Source organism: Acomys minous, assembly GCF_964271855.1.
Source record: "Acomys minous genome assembly, chromosome: 5".
In the NCBI taxonomy this organism is placed as follows: domain Eukaryota; kingdom Metazoa; phylum Chordata; class Mammalia; order Rodentia; family Muridae; genus Acomys; species Acomys minous.
Window position 1 is genome coordinate 30,301,133 of NC_140494.1, and position 17,485 is coordinate 30,318,617.

Here is a 17,485-nt window from a genome sequence, read left to right on the forward strand (position 1 = left end):
AGGCAAAATATCAATCAGTGCACACACAAAAATCATTTTTAAAAAACTACACAAATCAACCTGGTCTTCTTGACATTTATAGAACACTATACATACCAACCACAGAATAAACTTTTCAGGTGCACATGCATTAGAAAAATATAATTTCTGTCAGAATGTCACGCACTATATGCTCACTAAAATGTGTAAAAGCACGAAGACAGACAATGCAATACTGGTGAGACTATAAAACTACTGCACCCTTACATAAACCCAGTAAAGTGGCCCAATCACTATGCAAAACAGGTCTGCAGTTTCTTCCATGTAAACCTGCACTTACTCAAAACCCACAAATTCCACTCATTTATTTAATCAAAAAACACTTATGTCAAAAAACAACTTCCATAATATGTTTCTTGAAATTTTATTTACAATAATAGCAAGCTAGGAAACAAAATCAAATAACTACTTTCAAATGAATTGGTAACAAAAAGAGGAAGGTACTCATAAGATGGAACACCAATTCAACATTTAAAAAATAATTACCAATTTACTAAATAGTTCAGATAAATCTCAAAAACATGTTGGGCAAATATATCAGGCATGAATGAGGGAACTTTTAGCCTAATTGCATTAAAAGAATTCTCTGGAACAGTTTCAAACTGTTGTGACAGACATCAAGATGAGTGTTCATGGTGAGAACTGAAGAAAGTATGACTGTAAAGAAGAGAACAGTTGGGATAACGCAAATGTTTTCTCCCTTACTTGGATGAGGGCTGAGCTCAAGCAGTCACTTTTCAAAAACAGGTGTCAGCAAACTGTGGCTGCTGGACCAAACTAGATTGTGGATAATTTTGCATGGTCAACAGATTAAGTTGCTTTGTTTTGTTTTTCGAGACAGGGTTTCTCTGTGTAGCCTTGGTTGTTCTGGACTCACTTTGTAGACCAGCTAGCCTGGAACTCAGAGATCCCCATGCCTCTGCCTCCCAAGTGCTGGGATTTAAGGCGTGCACCACCATGCCTGGCTGCTGGTTTTATATTTCTAATGAGTTGCAAAATAAAAAGGAATATTCCACAGAAACTATGTATGGCCTCAAAATATTTACTAAGTGGACCTTTACAAAAAAAATCTAACAATGCCAGGTCAATATTCACTGAACTATCTAAGATGCCCCTTAGCATCTGTGGATTGGTTCAGGGACCAAAATACGCACAAGTTCAAGTCTCATATGTACAATGACACAGTGTTTTCATATAACCTACATATATCTTCCCATGTTCTTCAAATAATTTCTAGATAATGTGTAATACCATCCATAATGTAAAAGTTGTATAAAAATACACTGAGTTCTTTAGGGAAATCATTAGCTTGTTAGAGACACATTTTTTTCCTAGCCAATGTTTTAATCTACTGTTGGCTGAGAGCCCCTGGATGTAGAACCTGAAGGAATGGAGGGTAACTGCATTTAAAAATCAGTATTGATTACTGTACATAAGTTCAACCTCATGAGTTAATTCTAACAGAACTTTCCACCTGTATTTGATTAGTCCATGTTGGCAAAAGGCAGATCTAACTCATTCTTTTGTTTTCCAGATGACCCACAGCTAAGTAGTAATTGGTTTTATTCTTTTGGTGTTGGTATTTTTTAAGCACAGGGCCCACTATACCTGTTCACACTGGTCTTAAATTCATGATCCTTCCGCAGCTCTAGAGTAGGTAAGATCTACTCAGGTATGCACCACCTCATCTAGCTGTATTTTACTGTTGTCTTCAAAACCTCTGAAATAACTGTTGTTCTTCATTATTATCTTAGACTAGGGCATTTTAGCTAATTTGAAAGCAGCATCTTTGAGGTACATTTTCTGCCCTTCTCTCTTTCACTGACTATAATTCAAATAGATTAGGACCACACTATCTTAGCACTTACAAGATCTATTAGAGAACTCACATATTCTTCTTTCCCTCTGCTTATATGCTCCTGGTACTTTCCTGTTATCTGTAAGGACGCCTTATTTTGACTTACAGTGCTACACAAACAGCCTGACTTTTTTCTTAATCACATCTTTAAACATAATTACATTTTAAGGTTGGGACCTACACACATGAATTGGGAATTTGGGCACAGCTAGGTCAGAACAAACTGAATTCGTTTTTGTCCATCAACATGGCTCAACATACCAACAAGGGTATAATTTGCTGGAAGTATGTCAGGGGTACAGTTCGCAATGTTCTAGGTGGCATCAGCTACACAAAGTGCACATGGGACTTGGCAAATCTTACCTTTCTTTAAAATGCACTGTTTAAAGTGCACTCCTACTCTGAGTTTAATAGAATATAAGTGGTAGGAAGCCTTTCAGATAGAGTCGGCTATTACAAGCTTGACATGAAATCAAGCAGAGGAGCTTGAGTTTTGAATCATGATATACAGGATGCACACGGCTGATGGCAGATGCTCACTGACAGTATCATCTCAAGAGTTTACCTGTTAAGCTCCTCCAGACACAAGCGCAGTGTTTCATAGGTTGTTAGAGCAATTTCACATTTCCCCTGCTTTAAACGAATCAGTTCGTTGTCTTTTTTGCTACCATGCAAAACAGTGACTCTGAAATATCCCCAGGTATCCAGTTCGTCCTTCCAGTTGTAGAGGACAGAAAGAGGAGCAACTATTAAGAACATCTAAAAATAGGAAGAAAAGCATCTATGTTTTTAGTAAGAACTCCAATGGGAAACGGATGGTATCAATAGGTCCACTCTTTGATTTTGATGCTATAAGTAAGTAATTAACACAATTTGCTAAATGTGGACAAAAAAGGAACATCAAAAACATTCTTTGCTTAAACAGCTTTTTGTTAGAACAAAAGAGACAACCCACTGAAAGGCACAGCTACTTTTCATTTCTATTCTTTTTTGTTTGTTTGTTTGTTTGTTTGTTTTGGTTTTTCAAGACAGGGTCTCTCTGTGTTGCCTTGGCTGTCCTGGACTCACTTTGTAGACCAGGCTGGCCTTGAACTCACAGCGATCCACCATCCTCTGCCTCCTGAGTGCTGGGATTAAAGGCGTGCGCCACCATGCCCGGCTCTTCATTTCTATGCTTAAAGGTGTTAAAGAAGAGAAAAGTAACTCTCTAAGAGAGAACAGTGAAATTAGGATTCCAACAATAAGTTAAAAAGCTAATATGCAAAGCAGAAGGACAGCAATCTTCTCTAACACAATCTTCTGGGGTTCTTTTCTCTTTGCATCTGCATTTTTCTCAGATTCTCTCAGTTGAAGGCATGGAAACCGGAGGCAAGTGGAGACCCTCCACCTGGTCTCTATCAGTAACTTTACCTGTATTTATCTCTACACACCCTGCCTTCCCATCTGTGACTAGGGATTGACTGTTTATGTTCTTCAAAGATAACAACATTTGCTTCTAGTTAGTGGCTCCCATCTATCTCTCTTGCCAATCTAGGATCAACACGGTAAACTGTCCCCAGCCTTCCCTTCATGCCAGCTTCATTTTAATAATGGGCCACTTTTATCCACAGGCATATCTCACAGAGTTAAAAAAAACAAAATAAGAATCAAATGAAATCAAAACAGAACATGTTTTCTCCACTATACATCTTGGGTACCATTCTCTTATTTTAAAAAAAATATTTAAACAAATAATTTATTTAATTTTATTTCATGTGCATTGGTGTGAGAGCATCAAATCCCTTGGAACTGGAGTTATAGAACGTTGCAAGCTGCTGTGTGGGAATAGGGATTGAACCCAGGTCTTCTGGAAAAGCAACCAGTGCTCTTAACCACTTAGTCTCTCACTTTACAACAGTGTTCTCAGGACTTATCACCTCTCTTCTGTCCTCTACTAAACTCGCATGAACAGAATTTGTTCTCTATTTCAAAATGAGCTATAGTCTGGATAGGAAATGTTCCCACAAAGGCATGTGGCAAAACCCTGGTTCCCAGGGAGATGCTGGGGCTTTAAAGAGACAAAGCCTTGTGAAAGGAAGTTGAACTAATGGGACACACCCTTGGAGAACATCTCTCTATCTTGTTCACTTTGTCCTCCATGAAAGGAGCAGCTTCGCCTGTGTATATTCCTATTGTGATGTATTGCCTTGCCATTGGCTGTAAAGCAAGAAGGCAACTGATCATGAACCAAAACCTCTAAAATTAAGAGCCAAAATAAACTTCTTCTTTTAAGTTACTTATCTCAGGTAATTTGTCACAAGTGACAGAAAGCTGATAAATTCAGCTTTCAACTAAAGCAGTCTTTGTTAAGATTACTAACATATGTATTTTTCACAGTAGTGCTTTGAGGTTCCACTTTTCTTTTTTAGCATTGAATATCATTCTTAACTACTAAAATTTTTTGTTTTTCTTTTTTTAATTTTAAAAAATTTTTCACTATGACCAATACTTCTACATTGTCACATATAAGAAAATTATTGGTAAACTTTTCAAAAGGCTTATACTTGCCCCAGTCCCAAGAGATGAACCAATAAAACATACTATAAAATATAAGGTTCTATGCAATGTTTCATCTGGGCCACGTATGTCCTATAGGAAACAAAATATATGACTATGTTTGTAAATAGAAAGAAGAAAACAAAGTCCAGCTGAAGCTAACTCCTCACCCCAACTCACCACGCCCAGGAGCACTTTCTCATTCTTGCTTCACTTCAAATACCTTTTGCTATTGTATTTACCTTACATTTTAATTTTTATCCTACTTTCAAGTACAAAGTCAAAGTTCAAAATACTGTCAAATTGTGATGTCTCTGAATTTTGCATATCACAAGACGAAAATGCTGGGTACAAATTCCATCGGGATACTCAATAGTTTTCTACAATTCCAGTAGTTCCTACCCTTACAACTGCAGTGCTAAGAATTTAACCTCCACTTATAACTATAAAAGTTGATGAAATTTAGACATAAAGACTTTCACAGTAGCATTATTTGTGATGCAAACTCCTGTGACTGGCCCTTCTTAAACCTGCTTGCCTCCTTATTTTTCCTTCCTAGTGTTTGTTTTGTTTAGCCATAATTGTCATTTGCCATAGCCTAGAGTCATCTGAGAAGCCTCAATAGAGGAATTTTCTAGATCAAATTGGTCTGTAGGGAGCTAAGCTGTTCTATACGGCTGTACAAAATACTATATTCATCTGAAAATTCTAAGACTTCTCTTTAATTTAGCACTTAGGTAAAGAGAACAAAATTGGAGCTGAAGACAATTTAGAGAAGAATAATGAAACTACTACTACTTATCAAAATTGGAATGGAGCTAAAGTGTGTTCAAAGGAACATTTACACATTAATGAAATTTATTGAATACACGACAACACAAATCAATGAATTTCAGCTAAAGGAGATCTAATAAAAGTAATATATACTGTGGCAAAGTATTTAAATATATATGCCTATATACATAAAATGGAAGGAAGAATAAATGAAGTCACCAGTGTCAGCTGACTTAGCAACCATATCATACTACATGGTGAATACATTTCTCTTTTTCCATTCTTGCTGAAACATTTTGAAAATATTTAACTATATTTACACTTTAAGACACATTACTTCCTCCCCTATTTCTCTTCCTAGTCTAGTTGTCATAGGTGACATATAATGGGACATATAAGTCCTGTAGAGCCATTTAGCACCACAGAACTGAACCCAGAGCTAAAAGTAAGGCTTAAATCTTTGCAATACTTAAATACACTAAGGAGCATCACTCTAGGATCCAACTGGATCTGACACACAGTATGCATGAATCCTGTTAAAATAGTAAGATAATTTAAAGTAATAACAAAATTACCATAAATCAGTACTTCTCAAATTTTTATACAAGAATGACCCTTCTGAGATCATTGGAGTAAACTTGTACTTCTCAGCAATCTTGTAATAAGACTTTTATAAACTCTATCTTAGAACTTGAATATAGTTCATTACATTGATGAAATAATAATTGGTTTTTTTTAATCAAATCACTCCACTTTATTCCTATCCAATTTCCTAAGTACTGAAGACAACATAAAAGCACATAGGAGACCGGGGGGCCGACGCAGTTAGTAAAGTACTTGCTGTGCAAGCATGAGGGCCTGAGTTCAATCCTCGGCATCCATGCTTTTAAAAAGCTGGATGGCAGTGAACATCTGTAACACCAGCACTGAGTACACAAAAAGACATAAGCGTAACACTCTATAATAATTTTATTTTTTTATTGCAAATCTCTTATTTTAACTAGAACCAGTCAACCCTAAACATGTCAATCTTGTCTGATTTCAGCAGAGTCAGGCCTGGTTCGTTACTTGGATGGGAAGTATCTTGTTTATATGAAACTGTATATATTTATAAAAAACATTTATGAGTACCACTCATTGCCGAAGAACTGAAGCAGAGATCAGCATAAACCTGCTCTTTTCAACTTTCTTGTGTGAACATCCTAAATATCAATGGCACGCCTTCGCTACCAATGTCTCTACTATCGTCTCTTGTTCTTACACACATTAAAAACAAATCAATGAAGAACTGAATTAACATTGCATATACATCCATATACATTTAACAAATAAACCTCCAAACACATTTAAGATGAAATTCATCTTGCCATTCTTGAGAAACATTACTTAATGAGCAGAAGAAATTGGCAATCTTTCATAAATTCTTGTAAGTATTTTTATGTCTGAATTATTGTGTAAAATGTAAAATGCATCTGGCGTCATGGCATACACTTTTAATCCCTGAACTCGGGAGGCAGAGGTAGGCAGATCTGTGTGAGTTCGAGGCCAGCCTGGTCTACAAAGTAAGTCCAGGACAGCCAAGGCTACACAGAGAAACCCTGTCTCAAAAAAAAAAAAAGTGAAATGCATTATATGGTGTTTAAATGCTTCTATATTTGCACTTTGACCTTTTAAGCTGAATACCTGTAGACAGCTCACCTTTTTGGCTACAGAAGAGGGTTCCTTTCTCATACTTTTTAATAAAAATGCTGGCATGTTATTTTCAATATCCTCACGAGTTCCCTTTTTACGCAAAACTGCAGCCAGAAACGAAATAACCTGGAAGAAAAAAAAACTTTTCTATCATTATATATAACTTTACTGTACACCTGTAGTACACTACAGACAAAAACATTGGTAGTTTCTTTGAATTAACAAGCACCACATAAAACTCCACACTGCCATCTCATTTCTGTTCAACCCTAACCCACTTGATGAATTCTTTCCTTATTCCATCATCTGAGATATTACCTTAGTATTTGCTTCTATCCATGGAAAGAAACTATTTTCTTTAAGCCTCTAGAATAAAGTATACATTTTTTATTTTCTTATAGAAAATAATCTCCTTCAAGGAGGAAGCATCTGCCTCATAAATTAGTGTCTTTAACAAATTACAGAATGCAAATTTAAGATGGACTAATACAACTCTTCAAAATATACCATTTTAAATAGCAGCTATTCTCCAAAAATTAAATGAGGATAAAAATAAGAGAAGGATGCATAGCCTCACACAATCAACAGCAAGGAACAGTCAACCAGATGACTTGATTCAAATGTTAACTCTGGCTGTCTGGCAACTATGTGAACTTCAGCAAGGTGATTAAACTCCCTAACTAGTTATCTGTAAAAATAACAAAAATATCAGCAGGGTTACTTTAAAGATTTGGGGTGAAAGTGTATGAGATGGAAATAACTCATTACATTAAAACATAAATTATAGAAATATTGAAACCTAAAGAAGTATTATAGGAGAATTAGAACTACAAAGGAAAGTTTGCATTTGAAAGCAAAGAAAAGAGCTGACAAAGGGTCTCACTCTAGCTCAGTGCAGCTGAGAACTCACTTGGTCAAGGTGGCCTCAAGCTTCTAGCAATCCTGCTTCAGCTTTCCCAAGTGCTGCAATTACAGGTGTGACTATAATTTGCTTATCACACACACCTGATGAGGAAAGTATTTTTAATATGTAGATACCTATGATCTATAAGTCCCAAATGATAAAAGAAAAGGAATGGTAATGAGATTTATTTGAAGAAATAAAGGTTGATTTTTTTTTTTTTTTAAATCTTAAACCAGTCTAGCAGTGGTGGCACACGCCTTTAATCCCAGCCCTTGGGAGGCAGAGGCAGGCGGATGCCTGTGAGTTCAAGGCCAGCCTGGTCTACAAATCGAGTCCAGGGCAGTCAAGGCTGCACAGAGAAACCTGTCTTGAAAAAAAACAAACTTAAGCCATGGGCCCAGTAGTTATGAATATTCATTACTCACCACCACAAAAATTTAAAAATTAACAAAAATTTACAAGTAGGTGTATCATAAGATAAAACTGAAACACAAAAAATGATTAAGAGGTTGGAGAAAACAAGATCGGATTACTACAAATCAGCAGTGGTTAAATACAAATAATAAACAGTAAAGACACTATACAATAGAATATTTTCAAAGTAAAGTAATAAGGAGAATAAGGTAATCTAGATTTTTATATCCAGGGAACAATATTCAAAAATGTAAAGTGATGGTATTTTCAGACAACTGAAACCAGCCAATTCATCACAAAAAGAACCATACTCTTTTAATGTGTAAAATATAAAAATATTAACCCGAAACATAAAAAAGTAAGAACAAGAAAAATGGCAGAAAGGCAGGCAAAACAAAGGTATACTGACATTATTAAAAACAACAACAACAACAAAAAAAAAAAACTAAACTTTTTGTTGGCATAAAATGACAAGATTTTAAGCTACAAGTATTTTATCTTAGTCAGAGTTAGGGCATTACAGTTCCTAAGGCCTTATGCTGTCCACAACCAAAGAAAAACATTTATGCAGGCTATATTTTATAAGTTAAAAAATACATGTCATGTTAATCTTGAGGAATATATAACTATTTACTTAACGAGCAAGATTCAAGGCAATACAACAAAATCTAGACAAAAGATGTTTTAAAAAATAGAAGACATACAAATAAAAAATAAATAGTAAAATAACAGCCCTATAGCTTTAGAAAGCACACTATATATAAACAGACTGAATACTCTAAATAAAAAGCAAATACTGGGCCAGCAAGATGGCTCAACAGGTGAAGAGGCTTGCTACCAAGACAGACTTTCTAAGTTAGATCTGATGACCATATGGTAGAAGATAACTCAGAAAGTTGTTTGACCTTCATGTGCTTGTATATGTGCACACACAGATACAGAATGCCCGCACACACATACACACACACACACAAAATAATAATAAATTTTAATATCAAAATTTTTTTCAAAAACAAGCATTGTCAGCTACAATATAGGTATGCCTTGCGAGAGAAAAGCAGAGGAAGTTGTGAGTAAAAATAGAAAAAAAATTGGGGCTGGAAAGATGGCTCAGTGGTTAAGAGCACTTGTTCCTCTTCTAGAGGTCCTGAGTTCAATTCCCAGCAATCACATGGTGACTCACAACCATCTGTAATACCATCTGGTGCCCTCTTCTGGCGTGTACAAAGACAGTGTACTCAAAAAATATAAAATTAATAGATCTTTAAAAATAAATAATAAAAATTTAAAAAATAGAAAAATATTTAAAATAGAAACAGAAACAAATGACAGTTGATGCTTCCAGAGAACAACACCCACCACTCAGGACAACACAGGCACTGTGCTGGGTGCTAGGATGATCACGGACTTTGGTAGATGCTGTTTTGGTTACTTAGCAACATGAAACCCAGCTGACTAGGGGTGAAGAGAAGTGACTAGGAAACACACTGTAAATCCACTTAATGAAAAGACAGAGATAAACAGGAAAGAAATAGTTATTAAAGAATCCAGGGAAGGCTGGAGAGATGGTTCAGTGGACAAAGGAGCTCAAATCCCTGGGACCCACATGGTAAGAAAACTGACTGCCACAAGTCATCCTCTGACCTCCATATGCATACTGTAGCACATGTGCATGTGCATAAATATGTGTATGTATATATGTATACATATTCATATATGTATATATGTTCATACATATTCATATATATATATGAATATAGCCAGAGATTAATGGTATTAGTAGGAGCAAAGGAGGCATATAACAACTTGAATGTACAGCAACTTAAATATTTTTAATTTTACCTAATTAAAGGTCTCCAGTGCATGCCCAGAATTTATACTGTATATGTATTTAAGTCAATTAGACTTAAAGTTATTTATGTTTGTGTTTAAAAATACATAACCAAGTTTAAATATAACTGTTTGAGTTCTGACTACTTCTTAGAATATAATACTAATCATAGAAAACTTATAATTAAGAATACAAGTAGCAATATATTAATTGGTAAGGGACATGAGCAAACTTTCCCAGGTCAAAAAGCCCACACAGGGTTGGAGAGATGGCTCAGCAGTTAAGAGTGCTGACTGCTCTTCCAGAGGACCTCAGTTCAATTCCCAGAACCCACATAGTGGTTTACAAGTGTCTGTAACTCCAATTCTAGAGGTCCTGACACCCTCACACAGCCATACATGCAGGCAAAATGCCAATGCACATAAAATAAAAATAATTTTAAAAATGCTTAGAGCCACAGCATTTAAAAAAAACAGCTCTTTATTTTAATTAGCATATTCTTTGCACAGAGAGATATACTTGTCAAAACCCACTGAGCTCATACTTAAGAACTATGCAAATGTTACTGTATAAAACGCCTTCCTAAGGATAAGCCCACCCACACCCTCATGTACACTAACATTTACAAACTATATATGTGTGCATTCTTTCACATTTTAGGCAACTAGCCCTCAAAGCTTTCAGCAAAAAATAAGACACCTAACAGATACTATTATATGACAATTAGGATAAGACTACTTCCGAGCATGGTGGCGCACACCTTTAATCCCAGCACTCAGGAAGCAGAGATAGGAGGATCTCTGAATTTGAGGCCAGCCTGGTCTACAAAGTAAGTCTAGGACAGCCAGGGCTACACAGAGAATCTTGTGTTGAAACAAACAAACAAACAAAAAAGGTAAGCCCATAAAGAATGCCCCACTGCTTTGCTCTTTATCTAATGGCTGTTTTAGTATATGAAAACAGTAGTCACAACCATGATTACTAAATTCAATCTGCTCATCTACCCAAGACAATATACAATCTTAAATCCAGACCAGAAATTTTAAGTCTACATTTGTCAAATTCCCTAAAACAAAAGCATGAAATCCTTCATTTGCTTAAGAATTTCAGGTCCGGGGCTGAACCGATGGTGCAGAGTTAAGAAGTGTGCTGCTCTTGTGGAGGACCAGGGTTGGCTCTCAGTAACTCCATTAGGTGGCTGACAACTGCCTAGAACCCCAGCTCCAGGAGATCCCACACGTTCTTCTGGATACCTCAGGCACCCGCACCCATATGGACTCATACACACACACACCTAGAAACACATACACACACATAATTAGAACAAATCTTTTTTAAAAAAGAATCTCAGACCTTTGGGGAAATGTCATAAGAATAACTAAAATTTTAAGGTCTAATTAGAAATTATCTTTACCTAGTTCATTAAATACACTCATGATGATGATGATGATGATGGTGACGACAATGATGATATATACACTAACTTTTAACTTCATTTCGTCATTTATCCCACCCAAGAAGGATGTTAAAATAAAAATAAACTTGACTTTAGTTGAGAATATACCCTAAGTGGACAGGGAAATTAAAACCATGGAAATCTCTCGGATTAATATGTTAATTAAAGTCACACTAGCTATAATGTGCTAATATCCAAAAGGGCAAAGGAGGATGTGAGAATCACACAGGTGCCATAGGGCACTCATGAAATCTATGCTATTTTTACCTGCCTAAACCCGTCAACAGCTTCACTGACATACATGATTAGAGAAACATGTTAGTCAGGCCACTACTCCAGAGCAAAGAGAACATGCATATTTGGAAAAGGTCTGGCCTACTCTACCACAATCCATAAAAATCTGAATTTACAGATCTATGACAAATTTAGAATGAAGATTTACAAAACTAATCTCAAATAATCAGAAGGTGCTCTACTGTGGAATATTTACAAAGTCGCTTACAGAAAATAAAATAAAATAAAAATTTAAGTCTGTCACATCTAGAACAATAAAGGCCATAGCCTACATTTCAAAGATAAAATGCCCATCTGAGAAAGCTTCGTTTTCACTGGCACTCCTTCCTAAACTCTGCAAGGAAACATTTTTATAGGCCGTCTTTCTTCACATGGTCACCTCATGATATAGAATAAATATGAGGCTGTGATACAGCATACCAAACATTCGAACCAAAGGCCTAACCTCTCCTTGACCCCCAAAAGCATTTCTCACTTTAAAAGATACACACACACACACACACACACACACACACACACACAACCACATTCTTTTTTTTTCAACTTCATAGGACATAAAAAGAAATAGAGTGTTTCAGAATCATACTTTAAATTAATTTTGCTTGCTTCAAAAAAGTACTAGTGCAAAATCAGACTTTGGAGCACAGCATGAAATGAGGTATCATCACACCCCAGCCCTCAAGGCTCACAGACTGATGCAGAAGAGGAAACAGAAAGATTGGAAAGGTCAGAGGTTATGGACAACTCCAAGGAAAAGCATTTTCTAGATATAACAGGGCTGATGTACACATGAACTCAGAAACTGTGCCAGCAGGAATAAGATCTGTACAAGTTCAAACCAGGCAACATCCCAGAACTGCAAGTAGGAAGTGGGCACAAAGTTCCACTCCTAACCAAGAAGCTATTTACAACTGATAGCTGATCAAAGAGAGAATCCGTTTCCTTTGGTGAGGCGTCAGTGGGTGTATCAACCACACTCCAGAGCAGGTCTTATGCTCAGGGGTTACTGACCAACACAGAATGGGTTCCATAGCGTTTCTTTGTTGCTCTTTTTTGTATGTGCTATTATTGGTTAATTCCTTGGTTTCTCTCTCTGTCTCTCTCTCTCTGTCTCTCTCCCACTCCTTCTCTCCTTCTTTCTTTTTTAAGAGAGAAAGTACATTACATTGGGGAAGGGGGAAGATTTAAGAGGAGTTGGGAGAGAGGAAAAATATTATCAAAATATATCACACATTTTAAAAAATGTGATTCATAAAGCTCTAGTCCTACACTGTGAATCACATACCAACCCAAGCCACAATTTGTCTCTCAAATGCATGAGCTATTCTATTTCTGTTTTAAAGGGCTTAGGGCTCTAGAAGTTAATTAACTTCTTACATTATATATAGTATTTTCTCTAAGAATATAAATTAAGAAAAATGTTATTCACCAAATACTAATGGAGCACTGAGGATAAAATAATGAGACACTGAGTCACTGTCCTCAGTTCTGAAATTTTACCATGTATCTAGAGACAAACACAAACAAAAACCTATAGTACCAAGTGGCATTACAAATAGATTTGCATAGTGTACTCACTCATACATATGGGCTTATTTTTAAATATAAGATAATATAAATACCTGTATTGTTTTTCCAAGCCCCATGTCATCACCAAGAATACACCCTCTTCCCTGGATGTAGTGTCTGTAGAGGAACTGAGCTCCCTCCCTTTGGTAATCTCGCAGGTACCTATTAATAGTGTACGGAATGGAGTCTCCATCTTCAGATAATTTAAAAGCATTAGCCAATGATGGAATTTTTTGATCTGGGAAATAAGGTTTTTCTAAATCTTCATCATCAAATATAAAACTTCTGGAGCAATCTTTAGTTGATTTTACTTCTTGAAGTCTTTGAAGAGGTATCTTCTTTTCTTGAAAATCTGAATAGAGGACAACTGCAAATGGCTTTCCATTTTCATCCACAGTAATAGACTTGATGCTTGCTTCACAAAGGTTTTTATTATCCAAAGAAGGAGCGAGACATCTTTCTCCTGGACACCACCTGTCTATAATAAGAAAATTAAAGTTTCAAAATGTTTATGAAGTCACACTTCATTTACCTACTGAGAAAAGGAATTTAACATTTTCCAAATAACTGAAACAAATAAATTAAATTTATTTACATAGACATTTTTCTAAAATATATTATCAGATGTTTTCCTATAATCACCAGTACAATCTATTTTCTGTAGCTCTTATCCTAGCTGTGTGTCATTAAAAATACAATTGCCAGGTTTAAAAATATATTGCCAGGATACTTCCTTTGGTGACTCCAATAAGTGGATGAGAGCCACAGTCATTTGTTTTCATTATTTGCTTGATTGTTATTGTTGGATCTGACATACCAGAGCTGAGAGCCACTGTTTTAAATATTCTTGGTGATTCATGAACACTACAAATTCTCCTTATCTGATACAGGAAAAGAGATACAGCAAAGAGTAAGCTAAAATCTTTAGGACAGCAGCTCTTTTGTGGCATGTACGTTTTGTATTTACTCCATCCTTCTCTGGGCACAGGTATAATTAGCCAAGGGAACTTCTTATTTAACTACAATGAGGTCACAACCATCATCGCTTATCCCTTTTGGGTTTTGCATACTTCAAGTAATAAGAGATGAGTTCTAGGGGCTAGAGACATGGCTCTGAAGTTAAGAGTATTTAAAACTCTTGCAGAAGACTAGGGTTCAATTCCCAGTATGCACAGTGATTCTCAACCATCCATATTCAAGTTCTAGGTTATTCAACACCCTCTTCTGACTTCCCTAGGTACCAGGGAATTCTAAGATCCTTTGGTAAGAGCCTGTCATTTACTGAAGACTGATCTCTATATATGAACGTATTCTATGTTAACTGTTTAGTGTTCTCTTTTATTGTCTAGCCTGAAGACAGCAATATGAGTGGGGGAAAGGTCTTCAAAAAAATGCTATTAAGTACTTTAAAGGTACTATGTAGAGGACACTAAGTAAAAATAAATTTCAAATGGAATTCCTCACTGGAAGGATCAGAGAAATATATGGCTCTATCTGTAAGGGTATTGCAAATTATTTTTCTTAACACCTTAAGAGGTCCCATAAGACCACTAATGGTTTCCTGGGAAACCTCCCGAGAAGTTCCAGTTAGAGCTTCACAACATTTATTGTTATAATGGCAGGTGTATGCTGTCTTGAGCAAGAATAGCTCACTGTAATAATCTTTATCGATTGTTCCCCAAAAGCATGAGTCTCACTAACTTTGCTAAGGTGGTTTTACATTAGAATTCCTATGTGTACATGGGAAAACATGCTCTCCTACTCTATTCTTGTAGATCCAAACTGAGAACTATTATACTATTACAAAATTAACTCTACAAGTAAAAAGATGTGCAGATCAACATGTCTTCTTTCTGGACAGCGCTAGCTGAGCCTAAGCTAATTATAGCACTACAGTAATTCTTAACACATTATTTCTGGTTTGTTTGGTTTGTGTGTGTGTGTGTGTGTGTGTGTGTGTGTGTGTGTGTGTGTGTGTTGGGGGGGTTATTTTGGTTTGGTTTGGTTTTTTGAGACAGGGTTTCTCTGTGTTGCCTTGGCTGTCCTAGACTCACTTTGTAGACCAGGCTATCCTCGAACTCACAGCGATCCACCAGCCTCTGCCTTCCAAGTGCTGGGATTAAAGGCGTGTGCCACCATGCCTGGCTTATTATTTCTGTTTTAAATGATGCATCTTCCTACCTAAGAAACAGCCTCTCATCTTAAAGACTTAATTCTTTAATTTGACACTCAACATACATGTTTAAACATCAATTATTCATCAGACACTGACCATATAATGGGTATAAAATGAAGAACAATGTCAAAAATGGTAGTAGTTTCCCTGCATCATATTAACTGGGATTATTTACAGACAACTTTTCAAGGCAAAAAGCCACTAGCCCTTATACATTTTTTTTTTAATATTACTCCTACATTCAATCCACCACAATCTCATTTCTGGTTTTACTTCAAAAACATATCACAGATGGATGTAGTGGTACAAATCTTTAATCCAAGCATTCAGGAGACAGAGACAGATGGAACTCTAAGTTAGAGACTAGTCTACAGAGCTAGACCAAGAACAACCAGGACTATGCAGAGAAACCCTGTCTCAAAAAACATACAAACAAAACAAAATGAATAAAAAAAATATCACTTTTCTCTATGCCAACATCTCTGGAAAGCGGAGCTGGTAAAGGTTTTCTATAGTCAGCTACTAGCTATTTGTTAAATTATAATTATTATTAACCTTTAAAGCAAAAGGAGCCACAGACAATAACTAAGTGAGCATAGCTGTATTCTAATAAAACCTTATTTGGTGACTTTTCCCTACATGCTTCCATCACTTTATCATGAATTACTCACTACCAAACTCTCTACCTCTGCATCTTATTTAGATGTGCCACTATGCTGTCTCAGTATTTTATGGCCGTAATAGCATTTACACTGTGTTTAAATGTGTCTACTTGGCTTTGTCTGGTTTTTCCATTAGAGATAATTTCCTAGATTGTGAGTGAATAAATAACTAAATAAATGTAGATATGAAGGATGCCGAAAACATCAATGAATAAACTGTATTATTCCAAATCCTTTTATTCTATTCCTTTCTCTTGTATACATCCCACTTATACCATCAACTCACAAGTATTCAGTTCTGTTTTTTAATGCCATGTCCCATAGTTTGGCATATTGTTGAAGAAATTTTGTGTAACAGTAGTTTATGTATATTTTTATGGTAACTATTTTAAGTATCTGAGTCTTTACCTACATAGATTGGAATTAAAAAAAACATCTCTAGTTAAAAAAAAATCTAGGACTAGCACACAAAAGATAACAAAAAGATAATTAACAAACAGACACTGAATTTATTAGTGAAAACAAATTATTGATCTAGTGAGACAGGTAGCCACTAAAATAAAAATACATAAACATGAACATAATGGCAAAAGGTTCTTTGGAAGAAGAGAACAGAGTGTTATGGGGGAAAAGTATTGGAAAATGTATTTCAGAGATAGAAATCTAGAAAGTTTCTCAGGTAGAACTCTATGTGGAAAACACCAGAATGGTATCTTTTATGGGCACTTTTGTACCCAAGTTTGATTCTTTCTTTTTTTTGGGGGGGGGGGGGGTGGCGGGTCAAGACAGGATTTCTCTGTTAGACTTGGCTGCCCTGGACTTGCTTTGTAGACCAGGCTGGCCTCGAACTCACAGAGATCCACCTGCCTCTGCCTCCTGAGTGCTGGTATTACACAACAACACCAGGCAAGTTTGATGATTCTAAAACGAAATAAATGATGCTTCAGTCAGGGATGACTGGGTTACAACAGGGACTGGAAATGCTAAAACCGGCAGGAATTCTCTCTGACTGGTGGGGCAGCCAGGCGACAATGCTCCTAATGCCTGGGGTACCTCCCTCAATTCCAAAGTGCCTTCCTTGCTTGCTTCCAACATGGAAAACACGCTTCCTCCTTAGAGCTTGAGTGGTCTGTCCTTTCCATCAACACTTTGCCTCCTACATTATCAAAGTGACTGAGCACGAAGTCCAGCTGAGGAGCAAGCATACCAGTCCCACAATCTCCATTTAGAAGATGGCTGCATTTGCCTTTATCAGTCAGACTCAGTGGCGTTTCTATCTGT

General features: G+C 36.3%; 1 protein-coding gene across 7 annotated transcripts in view; it reads right to left on the minus strand.

The window, feature by feature from the left end:
- ERCC6L2 (ERCC excision repair 6 like 2) overlaps nt 1–17,485 on the minus strand; it is a 160,955-nt gene that overhangs the window by 123,857 nt on the left and 19,613 nt on the right. For 6 of the 7 annotated variants that reach the window (XM_084783736.1, XM_084783737.1, XM_084783735.1 and 3 more), the window contains exons 2-4: nt 13,420–13,844; nt 6,905–7,024; nt 2,463–2,656 (exon numbers count right to left, since the gene is read on the minus strand). In XM_084783736.1, the coding sequence (XP_084639862.1) occupies nt 2,463–2,656; nt 6,905–7,024; nt 13,420–13,844 (739 nt within the window). Of the gene's footprint in view, nt 1–2,462; nt 2,657–6,904; nt 7,025–13,419; nt 13,845–17,485 lie in introns of those variants that run through there. The other variant, XM_084783738.1, reaches the window with a different exon arrangement.